General features: G+C 41.4%; 1 protein-coding gene across 17 annotated transcripts in view; it reads right to left on the bottom strand.

Moving 5' to 3' along the window:
- The window catches only part of LTBP1 (latent transforming growth factor beta binding protein 1), a 203,607-nt gene that overhangs the window by 17,572 nt on the left and 168,475 nt on the right, over positions 1 to 17,560 (bottom strand). For 11 of the 17 annotated variants that reach the window (XM_074579851.1, XM_074579852.1, XM_074579850.1 and 8 more), the window contains 5 exons: positions 8,781 to 8,963; positions 7,389 to 7,475; positions 4,146 to 4,274; positions 2,681 to 2,821; positions 178 to 348 (listed from right to left, as the gene is read on the bottom strand). In XM_074579851.1, the coding sequence (XP_074435952.1) occupies positions 178 to 348; positions 2,681 to 2,821; positions 4,146 to 4,274; positions 7,389 to 7,475; positions 8,781 to 8,963 (711 nt within the window). The remainder of the gene's footprint in view (positions 1 to 177; positions 349 to 2,680; positions 2,822 to 4,145; positions 4,275 to 7,388; positions 7,476 to 8,780; positions 8,964 to 17,560) is intronic. The other 6 variants (XM_074579857.1, XM_074579856.1, XM_074579855.1 and 3 more) reach the window with 1 other exon arrangement.

Below are 17,560 nucleotides of genomic sequence, written 5' to 3' on the forward strand. Positions count from 1 at the left end.
TCAAAGTCTTGACTGTAATGATTTCCCCTTAATTATTGAGAAAAATTTCCATTAGTTCTTGAAGGGTTAGGTTGTTTTGTTCTTTCTTATGTTAGTAGCTGTAGTATAAATAAAAGGGATTAAACTGATTAAGTATTTGAGGTTTCGTTCCAAGAACTGACACGGACGTTTCCTTACCTGACTCTTTCATAGGACACAGTGCGCACTGCATGCCCCAGGCTTCACCGTATAGGCAACAGCACTCAGTATATGTAGTCTGCTTTCCAACCAGAGGTCGACTACAGACAAAATCATCACTTAGATGCTGCCAGCAAAGATCCTGGTAGACCTCAGTTTCTTCAGTTTGTTCTGATGGAGAAGACAGTATTAGATCATCATCACAGCACTGTTATTTAAAAAAAGATACTCGCATAGTGCACAATTTTCTAAACTTAGATTAGAAAAATAACCTAGCTTTACAGACTTTGCAGAATACAAATTTAAGCTTATAAGTCATGACCATTTTTAAGTGCCTGAAGTGGCTCATCCCTTGAGTGTTCAGCTCTGCAAAAATCTTAAAAGGTTCTGATTTGGCACTGTTAGGCCCATTTAAAAGCACATTGGGTTGGACCCCCAAGAAATAAAACTCCCTAAATCAGCAGTCATTGCTGAATGCTTAATGCTGACTCAGCTCTGCTCTCATGGAATTTAAGAGAGCTTGACGAAAACCAGTGTTAGGACAGAGGTGAATATTTGGGGAACTCCATCCATGGAATTAATCTTTAAAAGTTGTTATTTTGCTTTTCTTATATTGCCATCAATGGCATCTGAAAGAACTTCTACAGTTAGGGCAGAACTGAACAAAAATTTTACGTGGGCTCAACGGGAGACTGGACAAATACTTGGAAGAGAGTCCCATTAACTAACAGACAAACTCCATCAGGCTCAGGAAATCCCCTGAGCTGAAAATAGCTGGAGGCTGAGAGAGTGCTGGGGAGGGTGAGGAGAAGTATTGTTTATCTGCTCTTCTGGTCCCTAGTCCTCCGCTTACAGCTATTGTTAGAGACAGAATACTGCTGTGAACTACTGTCACATTCTTATGAACATTAACAAAAACATGTATTTTTGTTAAAGCTGGAATATTTCAGAGACATACTAGTTCTGACAAAGATCTCAGTAGGAACAATTCCTAGTCCTAGCAATCTCTGATCACTGCTGATTGGAGGGAGACGAACTGTAAAACTTAATCTTCCACTTGGAATGTAAAAACTTCGGCACAATTGTTTTGTAAAGACATCTGCAAGGTTTTGATTTTGTTCCAACATACAGTGAAAAGTAAGTGTTGTCACAAACCAAGGTTCGGTTTTGTCTGTGCATATCTATTTACTGCATTTGTACATGATGCACTGGTGTACGGGTGAGCATGGAATTGAAACCTAGCTCAAGAGTAAAATGCCGAGTTCTGAAAGTGCAGAAGTGATCAGAATTTAGATATCTATTCTACTAAGAACTTGCGAGAACGCACAGTGAAGAGCAGCAGAGAGTCTCTGCAACCAACTCCAAATTTTGCTGGCAGCAAAGGAACCGGCCTGCCCCCTCCTCCTCCGCATTAGGGAGGTCTTTGCCAGTAGTGTTACAAGGACTGAGCACTTTGTGCTGGGTGAGAAGATCACTGCTGTATCAGCCCCAATGTTGCATGACGGAAGACCCTTTAGGCCTTTGCATTCTCTTCATATCCTGGATGAACCCAAAGGACAATCCTGCTCTTGGCTTGTTTAACTGAAGATTGAACAATAGAAGTGCTGTGGTTCTTTCACAGTTTCAGGCAAGAGGATGACCACATTACTCCTCAAAAGTATCAGTCATAATTTGGAGTGACTAAAGCAGGCATTCAGTCTGTATTCATTCCCATTTCCTTTCACAGAGGCATCTTAGGAACATTCACTGCAAGTTGCAGGCAATAGTGGTCTGGATTTATGGCTATACAGTGCCAATATTAATCAAACCCATTGTAACATTTCTTTCAAAGATGTGTGTGGCATAGACAAAACTGTGCGGACTGCATAATGCTCTGGATTTCTGAGACGTTTCTAAGAATCTCATAATAGCTAACATTTTTTCTGAAATCAGTGTGTCCACTTGAAATTAAAAGAATGTGCAAAAATCTTATTTTAACAGTGATGCTGCAGCCCACAGCTTGAACATGTGAGCTCGATATACCCTCAATATTAATCAATTGAAAGCACAGATAGAATTTCAGCTATTTCTTCCTATATCGTGTTATTCCTTGCTTTGTTAGAAGCAGTCAGTCACTCCGAACTGAATCTCCAGAGTTAGCCCACAGCCAAACCCCAGCCTTAGTGAGACAGCAAGCAGGCTGTGCCTCATTACCTAGGAGGCTGTACGAGGCAGACGCAGAGCTGGTGAATCGGGGGGCTGAAGACTCCCCCAGCCCAAGCCTAATCTCATTAATACTTCCATCAGTCTCCTGTCTGCATTGGCAAAGCGGAGCCCTGTGGAGTCCTACATCATGATGCCTTCTGGATCAACAGATGATGGTCCAAGCATTGCCTTCCAAAATCCTCCAAAAGAGCAGGCTCATCCAAGCACGACCCAGTCTAAGCTTACTGGGGTCCGTAGCCATGTCAGCACCACCTCGTAGAGGCGTACTCACTTCAGTAATATGTATAATGGATCATACCACTTGAATCTGCTGGTCTGATGCATCGCTTTTCTGTTGCGTCCAGAACCATTGGGTGTGTACAGAAACAGTTGTAAGATCCTTCTGTGTTAATGCACTGGCCATCAATACAGCTGTTTGGGTCCTGACATTCATCCGTGTCTTTAAAATGGAAGGAAATGTATCAAGGAGAGCCAGCACAAAGCAGTCGCATTGTGTTAATCCATGTTTATATTTTCCTATATTAGGAGCAGATTGCCCTGCATGCCTTCCGTTAATTACCACAAATACCAATTGCTGGCAGCAAAATCCTGCCTGTGCCCATGGAGAAGGACAGACAGATCAGCAGGATGCTGACCTCTAATCCTCAAGTACTAGAGAGGATCTGGATGAGGAGGCTTGCTGGGGGGGTTGGAGTGCCAGGCATACCCTGCGTCCGGCACAGCTGCAGCTGCTTCCCACCTTCCTACCCCCTTCAGGACAGTACCAGAAGGCATTAGAGGTGGGCATACTCTCTGAGACTCTTCATGAGCTGGTCAGGTGAAGGGATCACCTTACCTAACCACAGTAGTTCTATTCATTAGTTTGTCTTGGAGAGGAAAAGCAGAAATTTAGCTCAAAGGGAAGAGAAGGCCATTTTACTCCAAATGAATTGCAATAAAGCAGCAGAAACCCCACCCTTTGTAAAGAACAACCATAGAATCCCAAGGTGAAAGGCTCTCTTATTGAGTTGCAAAAATTACTTCCTTTCATTATGCTATTCTGCACATTATACACGGTTTTCTGCTTACAAAGCAAAAGCCAGCATCATAGTTATGAGTAATTTTCAGTTGAACACCAGAACCAAAGGAGTACAAGGTTGTGCAGACTAAAATTGGCTTATCAATGACCTGAACTGTAATTTCACGTTGCATATTAACTCCTTGTGGAAAATACCTGTCCTCGGGAAAAAAAGAAAACAACCTGCGTTAATTTGATTTATTATAGTAAAACCAGCACACTTACCAAATGGAGGGTGAGCTTCAGCATACAGGCTTTCACTGCTCACCCGTGTACAAAGAACAGAAGGCTAAATTGTACCTTGACAGAGCGAAGCGGCTGTGTGCATGGGAGGGAGCCACCTCCGATCACTTTGTGCTGCCTGCATGAAGGCTGGCAGCAGCTCTAGACTACGCACTCAAAGGAACACAAGGAGCTGTTTTGGAGATGCGAACTCCTGGGAGCAATTTGCTGAAAAGGGAAGCAAATAAAGCAAACCCTGCTCTACATGCCATCACCATGTCAGCCAGAATTGCTGCCCAGCCAAGCAGAAGGGAAGGGAAATGACCCAATGCCTCTTAAAAAGCTGCTACAGGAGTTCGAAGACGCAGTGTTCCTCCCCTTGCTGGGAATACTGCAGTTCTGATGGGAATCCTGCTGTACGAGTCTGCTTGTTTTGCCCATCTGCATACCATTATAGTGACAAGACCACTTTAAATGAACTTACCAAAGCACTGGAGCTTAACAGGGTCATAGTATGTGCCTTGTTTGCAGTAGCACTCATAACCTGGCTGTGTATTCAAACAGAAACCATTTTTACAGATTTCTTGTCCAAAGAGTTGGCATTCATCAGCATCTGGGGAGAAAACATTAAAGGCTGTGTTACCGTAATTATTACGAGGCCATGCAGAGGAACAAGATGGAATAAAGCCTATACAGTTCTCTGTTCAACCAAACTGCACTTTAAACAGAGGGGCCCAGGAGCACAGATATTCACGGGGCAAAAAAAAAAAAAAAAAAAAAGGGTGTGGAAGAGGCTACGGTGTGTTTGTAGCCAGAATGGGAAAGGGAAAACTGGTGAACCATGACTTTCCCTTTCCCTTGTCAGAGTAAATCCTGTGGCACACAGAGCCTGGAAGAATCTGCAGCTCCCTTTTCTTTCCTTTGGTACCACATTGCTCTTAGCTCCAAGCAAAACAAAGAATATGGCCTGTATTTTCCAGTTTGCTTTACCCAAGGGATTTCTGCCATGGATCTAATTTAATTACACCATCTAACAGCAAAACTAACTAAGCAGTTATGCTTATGGATGGACTTTGTGACTGCTCTCCTGCACAGTTTGGTGACTCTGCTGTGCATGGCAGGGAATCTTCATATCTGCACTGCTTGTGACTTCGTTTTTCACACGACTTCTGTGGAGACTTCCCACCAAGGAGGAACAATTGTGTCTGTTGCTAAATATAAGGCTGCAACTGCTATAGACCTAGTGACAGCAGACAAAGAGGATCCACCGCACTTTCAAATGAGGCTAAACATTTTCAGGGAGGTTTCATGGAAAATATATGCCAACTCATACATAGCTTTTCATAGTTGTACACAATTTTTCCCAGTCTTGTATTTACGTTTTTGTTACTGTTGGAATTCCATTCACTTCCTTTTTTCCAACCTACTTTTCATTTGCTAGACCTACCTAGAATGGTCTGTTAAAGCTAGGCTGGTATTAAAAATGGCAATAAAAAGCACAACGTGAAAGTAGGTGATTCTCCTCTCAATACTAATTGTCTTAATCCACTGTCTTCTATTGATTTATTCCCCATTTGCTCTGGGGCAACACAGATTTTAGCCCAAAGCTGTCATTTCCAGCTGTACAGCAGTTTTAAAAGTGAACTATTCAAATGCTTACTTTTTCCAGAATAACTGAAAGTGCTATAAAGCTATTTATTTTTGCAGCCACTCTTCCATGCACTAAATGTTTTCAAACATTAAATATTTTGACTGTTTAGCAGCAAGAAAAACGCAAAGATTAATAAGAAATGTCATGTACACGTCTGTCCTTTTCCTGTGGAACATGGATTTGTGTCTGGCAAAAAATGGGAGAGCCTGGGAGCAGAGTCAAGGAAGGCAAGCTGAGTATATTTACTTCTGACAGATAATTCCAATCAAGAAAATAGGAGTTCCTCCTACAAGCAGAAGCTTGTGGACAAAAGCAACGGGAACATATAAGTTAATGTAACAGAGAAAGATCACATTACTAAAAGTACTTATCTGTTTATTGTTTGTCCTTTGTGCTATTCCTAAGGTTATTACAAAATAAATTTACTGAAAAGAGAAAAAGTGTTATTATGGCAAGGATTTGTGAAAGGTATTTCCAGATGAGTTATTTCCATGCTTCGATATTTATGGCAGCTAGAGGTATTATCAACTCTGAGGTAGCACGACAAAAACAATGCAGATTTTCTCTGAGACACATTTGGACGTACTGTACACACAGCATGTCCCAAATCTACATTGTGAAGATACACATAAATCCTAGATCTGGAAAGATAAACAACACACTTAAACAATCCCTGAACAAAAATACTCTCAGAGATTATCAGGTCTCCTTTCAGATGAGCTCTGTGACAGCGTTCTGGCTTGTCCTGATGTAAATTGTCAGTCTGTCCAAGGTCCCTGCTACTCTCAGGTCTGGATTCATCCCATGGCACTTTGTTCTCTACTCCAAGTTGGTGGACAAAGCAGCACCTCCAGAGAGTGGAGGTCTTACGCGAGTTACCCCATTTAAATGCCCACATTAGTTTGAATTGATTTGGGTATTAGTGCTTTATAACCTTTAGTATCCTTCCCACGTGCCATTACTTTCCAGGTGCAAAGAAACACCTGATGAGGATAACACAAAAAAATATGAGTAGGACAGAGGACTAAACTCGGCCACGGTGTACTCACTAACTCGACAGGAAAACCGACCAAGTAGTGTCCTACTCAGTGAGGATGGAGAGTTTGAAACAGTACACGTAACAATTGTTAGGAAAAAACCCAGAGATATTTCAAATCACACCAATTTTTGTCATCTCTCAGAATTAGGTCTGACAGATTAGTGGTTTAGCTAGAAGCAACTGTGACAAATGCTCATCTATCAACCATGTGATACTATGCCTCTATTAAGGTCTTTAAAAAATAGTAAATTTTACTGCATTTTCATGTGATATGAACACAGAGTACTTTCTACATTTAGTTCTTGATTTGTAAAACAAGAATTCCACTAAAAAAATAGATAAAATGCACGCTTTTCTAAAGATGTTGTAGCTGCTATGTAACCCAAAAGATAACGCGTTGACTTCATTTTAACTAACACAAATGCAGTGTGTTTATGCCAAGGAAAATTAATCTCACAAATTATTAATATTGATGGCTACTTCTCAAACTTGAAAAGGAATTTTGCTGATCTCACTTTTCCTTATTAGTGATGCCAACTCCCTCCCGCCCACACCCACAAACTCCTTCTGGCACACATATTTCTCTACAATCTTTTATTCAATAATTACTTCATGAAGTTCTGTAATGAAAATATCCTTGCTGAACTTCTCTTCAGTTTTTATATTCATTCTCACTTGTAGGTCTAATGTCTAACAGAACTTTTCTTCTCTCTCCCAACTCCCTATACATTTATTTACAAATTTAAGGTGGCTTCGCATTTCATATGTAAATGATTATTTGAGGTTTGTGGTCTCAGCACCTACTCTCACAATATCTAACACTTTGCGTAAATTAAACCAGAATATTACAGAGACTGTATAACTGACATTCTTAACAATCTGTCAAATGATGATTTTCAGTAATGTTTCATATCACAAGCTGCTTTTGTCACCTAATAAAATTTGAATTAGTATGTTTACGTTGCTGGCTCACATTTCTAGTCAATCAACTACCAGAACTTCTGGAATAATTAAACTTAATACAAGTCAGTACTGACCTTTGTAATTCTGAGCAAGAAGCCCGTAAGATGATTCTCCAGAGGGAATGAAACCTTTTCCTTCAGGACACAAATCAGTAAATTCAGCTAGGAGAGACAGAAAACAAAAAATTATGTTAAGAAAAAGTTACTCACATACGTATGTGTTACAGATGTGTTTCAGAGTATTTTGAGAAATCCGAGGCGACGTTTTGCCTTATTCACGTCTATCAGGCAATCATGCACAGCTTGAGCTAAATGGGGGATGCTAACACTACAGCCCGACTTTCCCCTGCTCTCAGTTTGCAGAGCTAACTTTAAAAAAAACCTAGCTCGGGTACCCACAGCATCACAGAGCTCCGTGCAAACTCATTTCTCTTGCTCCTTGGCAGGAGAATGCAGTCCTTGCTGGGTTTCATGGTGCACTGCAGTTATAACAGTACCAGTAGCCAAGTTATCTTAATTAAAGCTAGCATGGGCCTCTCTGAGCTACACTACAAGCTGCAATCTAGACATACCCCAATTGAGATGCAAACCCCTGCCCACATTCTTCAGACCTTATACAGGAAAAAACCCTAATTGTCTGCAACAGAAGAACATGGTGTGGATTACAGAGGGAAATTATTTAAAGTGTCTTGGAGACTATACAGAATCAAATAAACCTATCCAAGCAGAGAGGCTCTTTTTGTAACGTGTTTCACTTCGGTTTCATTGATTCTAAAGTATAGTTAAAACAGGAATTAAACATGATGATACATTTGTGTGAAAAGTAATCTTTAGTGTTTGATCTCAGAAAATTTACACATGTTCTCTCTTACATGATTTTTTCCAGCTGGATTCTGAATTTCAGCCATCACTGTTTATGTTTCAAGTACCGTTTTCAGTATTTGTGACAAATATCATATGGCTGTGTTTTTCTAATTTAATATTTAGAGGTTAAACAATGGTCTGCAGACAACATGATTAACTGAATTGTTCAGTAAGTAGCAAAATGTAAAACTGATGTCATAGTATCTATCAGTAATTCATAGTGCTGTAGAAACAACATTACAAAGAATACCCGCAGACTCAAAACCCACTGTAATGCTTATCTTTTTTTCCAGCTTGTGGGAAAAATCTAACATCTGGGAAGAGCTTCTGTGAGAATCCGTCTTTGTTTAAAATCAGTTGGAGGTAATGCTGTTCAGTAACAGGCTGTTTTTATCCCTAGGGTAACTGCAGTGTAGCCAATGGATTTGCACCAGGTATGAATTATTCCTAGTAACTTTTACTCCATGGAACTCTCCCCTGGATAAGTCATGACTAAATACTACAGAATATGGGATTTAATGGGCCAGCCTTCTCTGAACGCCTACTGTTAACGTAAGCACAACGCTTCAAAAGTTTGCAAAGGGACAGAAGGCCTCCTCTTACCAGTTCCAAAGACAGGGCATGGGAAGATTTCACAGTTATCACCCCAGCCAGCACCCAAGGTACAGCAGCATTCTTGTTTGGTTACATTGGACGTGAGCACATTGTCACAGAAATTAGCATCGTTCAGATTGTAGTAGCACTCCTTCTTTCCATCTTCATGTTGATCAGCCTCTATTGGTAATTCTAAAGGTGAAAAGAAAACACAAATCACCTAAGATGACAGGTGAAATGAATCAGTTCTACACGAGAATCAGGAGAGTCACAGTACCTCAATTTCACCAGAGTGAAGGGCAGCATCGTCAGGCAGGAAAGAAAATGGTTAAATACAAATTTCGGTTTAACTTCTTTGTTCATAGGAAGAATGATGAAAGTTTATAACCTTCCTTTGACTTTTTCAGACCTGTTCTCCAATTTGGCCACAAAGGGATTCTTCACGTTTGCACTTCTTTCATTTTTAAGCAATGCATGAACTACCTGCTCTCATGCTTATCTAACTGCCATGCCCAACTACAGACACAGTGCTTTTCATGTGTGAATCTGGAAGCTTTTAATGGAGGTGAGCAAACATCACATCTTCCTTTTAGTGATAAAGGAGATAAGGTACAAACTGAAAAGGCCTGATTTTCAGAAGAATGAACATTTGCAGACCCTTTTAATTTCACTAGGAAAAAAGCACGTTCCACACATGAAAACAAGGCCCTTTATGATTTTTGCAAAAGTAACTGACTCCATAGTAAGCAGAGGAATATAATGCTGATGTCAAGTTGACTGATTCTGTGCTTTACTTTAAAACAGGCATCCAGCTGAGAAGTCGGATTTTCTGCCTTTAGCAGCTGAGCGGGTCCTCTCACAATATTTATAAGGACTGGAAGCAAAACAGTCTCTCCCATAGATCCAATAAAAAACCCTATTAATAGTCAAAGACCTTTCTAAAACAAGTACACCAAGAAGCAAGCTTGAAAAGAAATATCTAGTTAAAGCTTCTGTGTTTGCAGAACTTTGTCTAACCTTGCACTTCCACAGAAATTCTCATCAAGAGCTCAGAAGTGGGAACTATCACATAAAATTATGATTCACACTCAATCAATATGAAAAACTTTTCACAGGCCATCCATGAGGTAACCAAGTTCTAAAATTACAAATGCTCATATTTATTAATCAAAACCAAAATTTTGTTCAGGAACTTAAGACAGATAAATCTTGAGGCCACTAGTTTATTTCCTTTTCATTTTGGGAAATTCTTTATGTTTAGCACCTAACAAATGTTTAATTCACAAAAACCTACTAAAAATTATTGCACGTTGGCTGATTTTCCATTGTTTGAGATTACATTCATTTCTACTCAGGCCCTCACACAATATGCCGAGCTTGAGACATTTCTTAAGTAACGCATGTATCCAGGCAGGAATCAAAACCCTGTTTTATACCTGAGCAACAGTGCATTTCAAAATGCTAGAAGATTAGTAAGACCCAAAGAATTGTGGGGTGTAAGAGTTTGTTTGCCTTGCCATTCTTTTCAAGAAAAAGCTTAAGGCTGTCCCACTTAAAAGTATTGGTGTATCTGCAAGAGCCAAGTTCACTTGACCACCTCATCTGTCCGCATCTCCTGGTTGGCTCTTGGAGGTCACGCTCAGCCTCTTTATGCATTATGGGATGGATCTTCTTCTAGTCCCATCCACTTAAAATATAAAGGGCTGTGAGGCGGGAGCTTGAAGATAGCAATTGTCCAACAAATGCTGAAGGAATTAGATGAACTCCAGCTCTTGGTTACCCCTCAAGCCTGTTATCCCTCCCCACCCACATTCCCCCAGCAGATGGGGGCAAGGCAGCTGTACTGAGCGTGCAAATACTAGGCCCGTTTTGAGAAAAGCAGGTTTAAAAATGCAAGTATGGATTGCCTCTCATTGCACTTTAATAGTATGAACGTGTCTAATAGTTCTTTTGGCTTCTGATTCCAATCAGACAGTTGGACTTATTTATATTTTCCTCAGGAAAGTACCTATTTCTGCTTTGGGAGGTTGAGGGGCTGGCAGACACCTCTATTCAAATTTAGTACAATGTTGCCACCTACAAGGCAAACTTGCCTTTGCTGTTTCACCAATATAAAGGGAACACCCAGCTGAGCGCTTATTTCATCTTTGGTAGTGTAGCCTGTGGTTTCCCCCCATCAGATAATTCCAATTTTCCATAATGTGCTGAATTTCATGAAGTGCGGTGGTTTTGCGGTATCAGCTACTATCCAATAGGAACTACGCTAAGACTATCATGTGTCACAGAAACGCAACTGAACTAAATCTGTTATTCCAAGGTGAGAGAGCAGTACTTCAGCCATCAAATTATACATTTTCCTTGGCCATTTGCCATCTGTCTAACTGAATCAAGGCCAAGTCTTCAACAGGAGAAAAAGCATGGCAGTTTTCGTGCTGTTTACCAGAGAAAGGACACTAGAAGCTGCTCCGGGAGGAAGGGGAGACAATCTCATCTTGTCATTGTTTATTCCCATTTTACATATGATGTGTTGGTCTCTCCTCCCATTATCTGTTCAGCAGCTTAAAAGTCTGTTGTTTACACAGCTGTGACTGAGGGTTAGTCAAGCAGGCGTCATGAATGTTTGGAAAGCAAATGAGACACAAATCTTTTTTCTTTTTTTAAACCAAGACCAGTCTGTGTCTACAAGCTTGTAATTTCTTTCTCATGCATTATTAACTATATAGTAAACAGATTGTTTTTGAAAGTGGTTTCACTAGGTATCTTGACAAAATATGATAGGAAATAGATACTTATTTTTTTCATATCGTTTCAGGTTTTTTGTTGTTAGAAAATGTAAAATATCTCTCTACCTAAGGCACTCTGCTAAAGCAACATAATTTTTTCAAGGTTCTCGATAAGACTGTTCTATTAACAGCCTGTAAAAGATCCTGTGTAGTTGCTGTTGGATTGAACTCCGAAGTATTTATTAGAAATAGCTGTATATATCTTAGCATAACCTTGATCCAACAATATGCTTCGGCATGTCTTTGATGCAAAAATGTGCTTTAGCGTTATAGGATTCAGTGTGTAATCAGGATATTAGCATGTGCTTAGACTTCAGCATACACTTAAATATTTGCCTAAATGGCCTGTTAACATATGAGAACTGAAGAAAAACCCCGACGTATCGAGCTGATGGGAATGTAAATACTTGCAGCCCTGTATCACTGCCTCTTATTCACGGGTGGAAGCAGTAAGGTGGTTGCTAAACTGAAAAATCATCAGTACAAGTTCGTGACTTCTAAAACCTCAGCAAAGACCCTGGTGACTCTGAGCCAACAGCTTGAGTGACACACACGCTCAGAATCTGATTTTCAAAAAGACAGTACAAATAGATTGGTATGTGCCTATTGTCAGGGTGTGCTTGTTTAGATTTCTCAATTGGCTCCACATGTGGCAAGCTACAGCACCTAATGTGTATGTGTGTGCCGTGTATACGCCTATATGTGTATATGTACAATTCAGGGATTAGTGCAAGATGACTGAAATTCAGATTGTTATTTGCCTTAGAAAACAACACATATATTGCCATTAAAAAAATAACACAAATATGAAGAGTTTTCTTTAAAGTCTTAATGTTTAGGAAACCCTTAAAGTTCAGAAAATTTAGAATTTGTCCTCAGGCACCAAATCTCCAGCCTTGAGAAAGCTTTTATTTCAGATTTGTAAACTGTCGCTTGGCAGCCTCAATTTTTTTGTGGTATTGGTTAGTTATATTGGGAGGGGGTGTAATTTTATTTTAATACAAGTCAGTCTAGCAGGGATTCATGTTTCATGGAATCACAGAATGGTTTGGGTTGGAAGGGACCTTTAAAGTGCATCTAGTCCAACCTCCCTGCAACGAACAGGGACATCTTCAACTAGATCAGGTTGCTCAGAGCCCTGTCCAACCTGACCTTGGACATGTTTGGCCACCAAAACTGTTATTTTTTACTTGTAAATCCTAGTAAATACTGTTAAATATCTTGTCATAAATAAATGTAACCAGGAGAAAGCAATGTCTAAATTAGCTGTAGGTACCTAAGTGGGCCTTGGCACCTTAGTGGAGTTCTCTCACTGGAATTCTTTTTATTGGCTGAGCTGTAACCAAAACTGATCCTACTGACCTTTGTGTATGTAAGCCACATTCCTGCTGATATGCTTATGTTTACACACACACTTGGTTTGCAATCCTCATTTTAAAACATACCTATTATAATCCTCAAATATATACTATCCTTTATAGCTTCTGGATTCAATGCAATGAGATACATTAGTAATACATAAGTATATATCAGTAATTTATATGCACACTAGAACATGCATTTTTCCGATGCAGAAACAAAACCCTGTTAATAAGGATTATCACTCAAACTTCATTCAACTTGTTACCTGTTAGAAATTCATCATAAAAGGCTTTATGTATCTTGTTAAGAGAATAAATGAGAAGACTTTAACCCAAACTAGGCTTTTTTTTCTCTCTTAGGTACAAAGATGTATAACAGCAAAGTTTCATCTAATACAAGAGAGAGTTCTTTCCTCTATCTTTTCTTCCTTCTGAAGCATTTGCTATGTTTTGTGAATGGCAGAGCAGAGAGGAGGGGAATAAGACAATCAAACCTTGAACAATTACTTTTTTTGGGTTTTGTTACTAGAATGTGACAATATGGGTTAGAATTCCTGATACATACACCGAGAGGATTGTTTCAGGACACAGCTAGCAATAGATGAATTTCCACCAAGTGAAAGCTAAATACAAGGAAGTCTCGAGACCCCTAATGGCAAGTAAAGGAAAGTGTGAACACAGCATTCCACAAGGCTAACAGCCTTTAACCACAGGCAAACAAGTTCCCAAATTAAAGTAACATTTGAACAATCTTCCAGTTGATATGAGGTGGATGAACGTTTCTTTATGCACAAAAATACAAAATAAGAAATAAGGAAAAGCTGAATAAACCACACTGAACTATAGATATCTGCAACAGGATAATGCAGATTAAATTCTTCCTTTCTGAAAATAGGCATGACGCAAGCTAATGCTGACAGATGATGTCCACATGCACTGTAGGAGCTCTCAAAACACCGTGCCTGACTTGATTATGGGGCTTGTCAAAGCAGAGGATGTGTGGCTATTCCATCGCTCTTTGCAGGGGATAGCATGCTATTCCTATATGCTGACGCTGCAGCTGGTCTAGGGGGGAGGCTGAAGTACTCATCGCTGGGCAAACCAACGTAGCTGTTACTGCTCATCCCGCAGTGAATATGTGGGGCTTATGCCACTTACAAATGGGGAAGAAAAGACCGGTTTTGTTCCCTCTTCAGTTGACAGCTGCACAAGGGCCACCCACTGGTTCCCTGAACAGAATAGGAACAAGCAAAGCAAGCAGGTGTAGAAGAATGAAGTGTCCATTCTCAGATCCTGAAATGTCAAATCCAGAGGTACATGGGGCAGTGTCACCACTTGGCTGGTCAGTCTCTGGGGTTTTGAGAAACAGAAGCCAACTGGTAAGAGGAAAAAAAAAAGCAGCAAGGAAAGCAAGAATCCTTTTAAAGAAGAACAACAATAATTTCCTCCTTTTACTTTGGAAGAAACATAAGAGAATAAAAAGTAAGACCTCTGTTCCTAGTAATGCCACTTTTCCTTATTCTATTTCAAGAGCAGATGACGTAAAGTACATTTCACGTGGTCCCGATTCACATATCTTCTCGTCTCCTGTGTGACACCATCTTCCTTGATGACCTTATCAGAGAGGAGACAAAGGTGAAGCATGTGTTTTTTTAGGGGCTGATGAAAGCTGGATGGGAGGGAGGAACGGCTTCTTTCCAAACTGATCACAGTAAAGCTATGTTCACTGATGAGAACAAAACACAGTTAGTTCTGTGAGTAGAGTATTCATCTGTTGACTGTACAATCAGCCACAGTGGGTTTTTCATCCCCTCCTTCCCCACAGTAATGTTTGGGCATGTCCTTGAATGCTCCTTGGACTTCTTTTTACATGGGCTCAGGTCCTCTGCTAATTTCCTTAGCTTGGTTTTGTTTCGAAAAGTAGATGAATTCTCCCAAGTACTACCTCCTCACAGTACCAAAACGAAGACGGCATTCACATCTCCTGCAAATCTTGATAATTCAAACATTCATCTTCCATAAATACATGGAAGAATTTTTAATGCTGCTCCTTCAGTTATCATCATCAGGTATATTTAAGCTAATTTGCTTCATGGTGGAAAGGTGATGCAGTATTTTCCCTTGCAACCAGGCATGGAGGCAGTACCACTGGGCATTGCTCTCCTGCCTCCACCATCTTACTTTTTTCCATTCCTCCTTCATAAAACAAGCTCTTGTAAGCCTGAATCTCTCTCAGAAGATTTTGCAAAGGTCTCAGTTTGTCGGTCAGCTGTTAATGATATTTCACAGGCAACTTCTTGAGTGCTGCTGAGTGCTACATTCAGTGATCTAAATACTTGTTGCAATTAGGTCACAGATATTTCAACCTTGTTTACAAGTCTGAAAGACCATGAGTGATAGGAGAAAATAGCCACAGCCTTGTAAGCTGTAGTGTCTGCATCCTGGCACTAGAGCCAGTTATTCTAAAGCTTTCCGGAAGCTGGATCAGCCTGCACTGTAAGAACAAAGTAAGAAAAATATGAAGGTTTGCATTCTGGAGGGGAAAAAAAGCTTTGCGAGTAAATCCCTTCATTTCTTGTACTCTGTTGCTCCTTATTGTGGGCTTGTTGCTTTCTCCAGACCGGATCTGTGTAGAAATCTGGAGGCAACTTTTAAGAGTTCTAAACTCAGTTTTAATGAGTGTATTTCCAGTAGTACTTGCAACACCCAAACCAGTTAGTAACAAAAGCTCACAAATCCAGTACAATGGACTACTAGGAAAAACAGGACAAAAGGCGCAGTAAAACAGGTAAGGGCACTCAAAAAGGCTCTCAAAGAGACTGACAATTCACTGTTTTGGCTTTTTGCTTTCCCAGCTACCTTTTCTGAGGACTTACGCTAGTACTAGATAATGCTAAGAGGGTACCGCTATATACAAATTCTGGTTTTAATCATAGAATCGCTGAGGTTGGAAGGGACCTTTAAGATCATCAAGTCCAACCTTTAGCCTACCCTGACAAAAGACACTTCTAAACCATGTCCCCAAGTGCCCCATCTACCCTTTTTTAAACACCTCCAGGGATGGTGAATCCACCACCTCCCTGGGCAGCCTATTCCAATGTTTAATAACCCTTTCAGTGAAAAAATGTCTCCTAATATCTAATCTAAACCTCCCCTGACGTAACTTGGACCCGTTTCCCCTTGTCCTATCACTTGTCACCAGGGAGAAGAGGTCAGCCCCCATCTCTCTACAACCTCCTTTCAGGTAGTTGTAGAGCGTGATAAGGTCTCCCCTCAGCCTCCTCTTCTCCAGGCTAAACAACCCCAGCTCCCTCAGTCGTTCTTCATAAGGTTTGTCCTCCAGACCCCTCACCAGCTTTGTAGCCCTTCTCTGGACATGCTCCAACACCTCAATGTCCCTCTTGTAGCGAGGGGCCCAAAACTGAACGCAGTACTCGAGGTGGGGCCTCACCAGTGCCGAGTACAGGGGGATGATCACTTCCCTAGTCCGGCTCACCACACTATTCCTGATACAGGCTAGGATGCTGTTGGCCTTCTTGGCCACCTGGGCACACTGCTGGCTCATATTCAGCCGGCTGTCAACCAACACCCCCAGGTCCTTTTCTGCTGGGCTGCTTTCGAGCCACTCTGCCCCAATCCTGTAGCGCTGCATGGGGTTGTTGTGATCCAAGTGCAGGACCCGGCACTTGGCCTTGTTGAACCTCATACCGTTGGTCTCAGCCCATCGGTCCAGCCTGTCCAGATCCCTCTGCAGAGCCAACCTACCCTCAAGCAGATCGACACGCCCGCCCAGCTTAGTGTCATCTGCGAACTTACTGAGGGTGCATTCGATTCCTTCATCCAGATCATTGATAAAGATATTAAAGAGAACCGGCCCCAGCACCGAGCCCTGGGGGACACCACTTGTGACCGGACACCAACCGGATTTAACTCCGTTTACCACCACTCTCTGGGCACGGCCATCCAGCCAGTTTTTTACCCAGCAAAGAGTACACCTGTCCAGGCCATGAGCAGCCAGTTTCTCCAGGAGAATACTGTGGGAAACAGTGTCAAAAGCTTTGCAAAAATCCGAGTAGATAACATCCACAGCTTTTCCCTCGTCCACTAAGTGGGTCACCTTATCATAGAAGGATATTAGGTTTGATAGGCATGACCTGCCCTTCACAAACCCATGCTGCCTGGGCCTGATCACCCTGTTCTCCTGCATGTGCCGTGTAATGGCACTGAGGAGGATCTCTTCCATGACCTTCCCAGGCACCGAGGTCAGACTGACTGGCCTGTAGTTCCCCGGATCCTCCTTCCGGCCCTTCTTGTGGATGGGTGTCACATTTGCTAACCTCCAGTCAGCTGGGACCTCCCCGGTTGTCCAGGACTGCTCATAGATGATACAAAGTGGCCTGGCGAGCACTTCTGCCAGCTCTTTCAATACCCTTGGGTGGATCCCATCCGGGCCCATAGATTTGTGCACCTCCAGGTGCTGAAGCAGGTCCCTCACCGTCTCCCTTTGGATTGCAGGGGCTTCATTCTGCTCCCCATCCCTGTCTTCTAGCTCAGGGGTCTGGGTACTCAGGGAACAGCTGGTCCTACTGCTGAAGACTGAGGCAAAGACTGCATTAAGTACCTCAGCCTTTTCCTCATCCTTGGT

The sequence above is a fragment of the Larus michahellis genome, chromosome 3, assembly GCF_964199755.1.
Source record: "Larus michahellis chromosome 3, bLarMic1.1, whole genome shotgun sequence".
NCBI lineage: Eukaryota > Metazoa > Chordata > Aves > Charadriiformes > Laridae > Larus > Larus michahellis.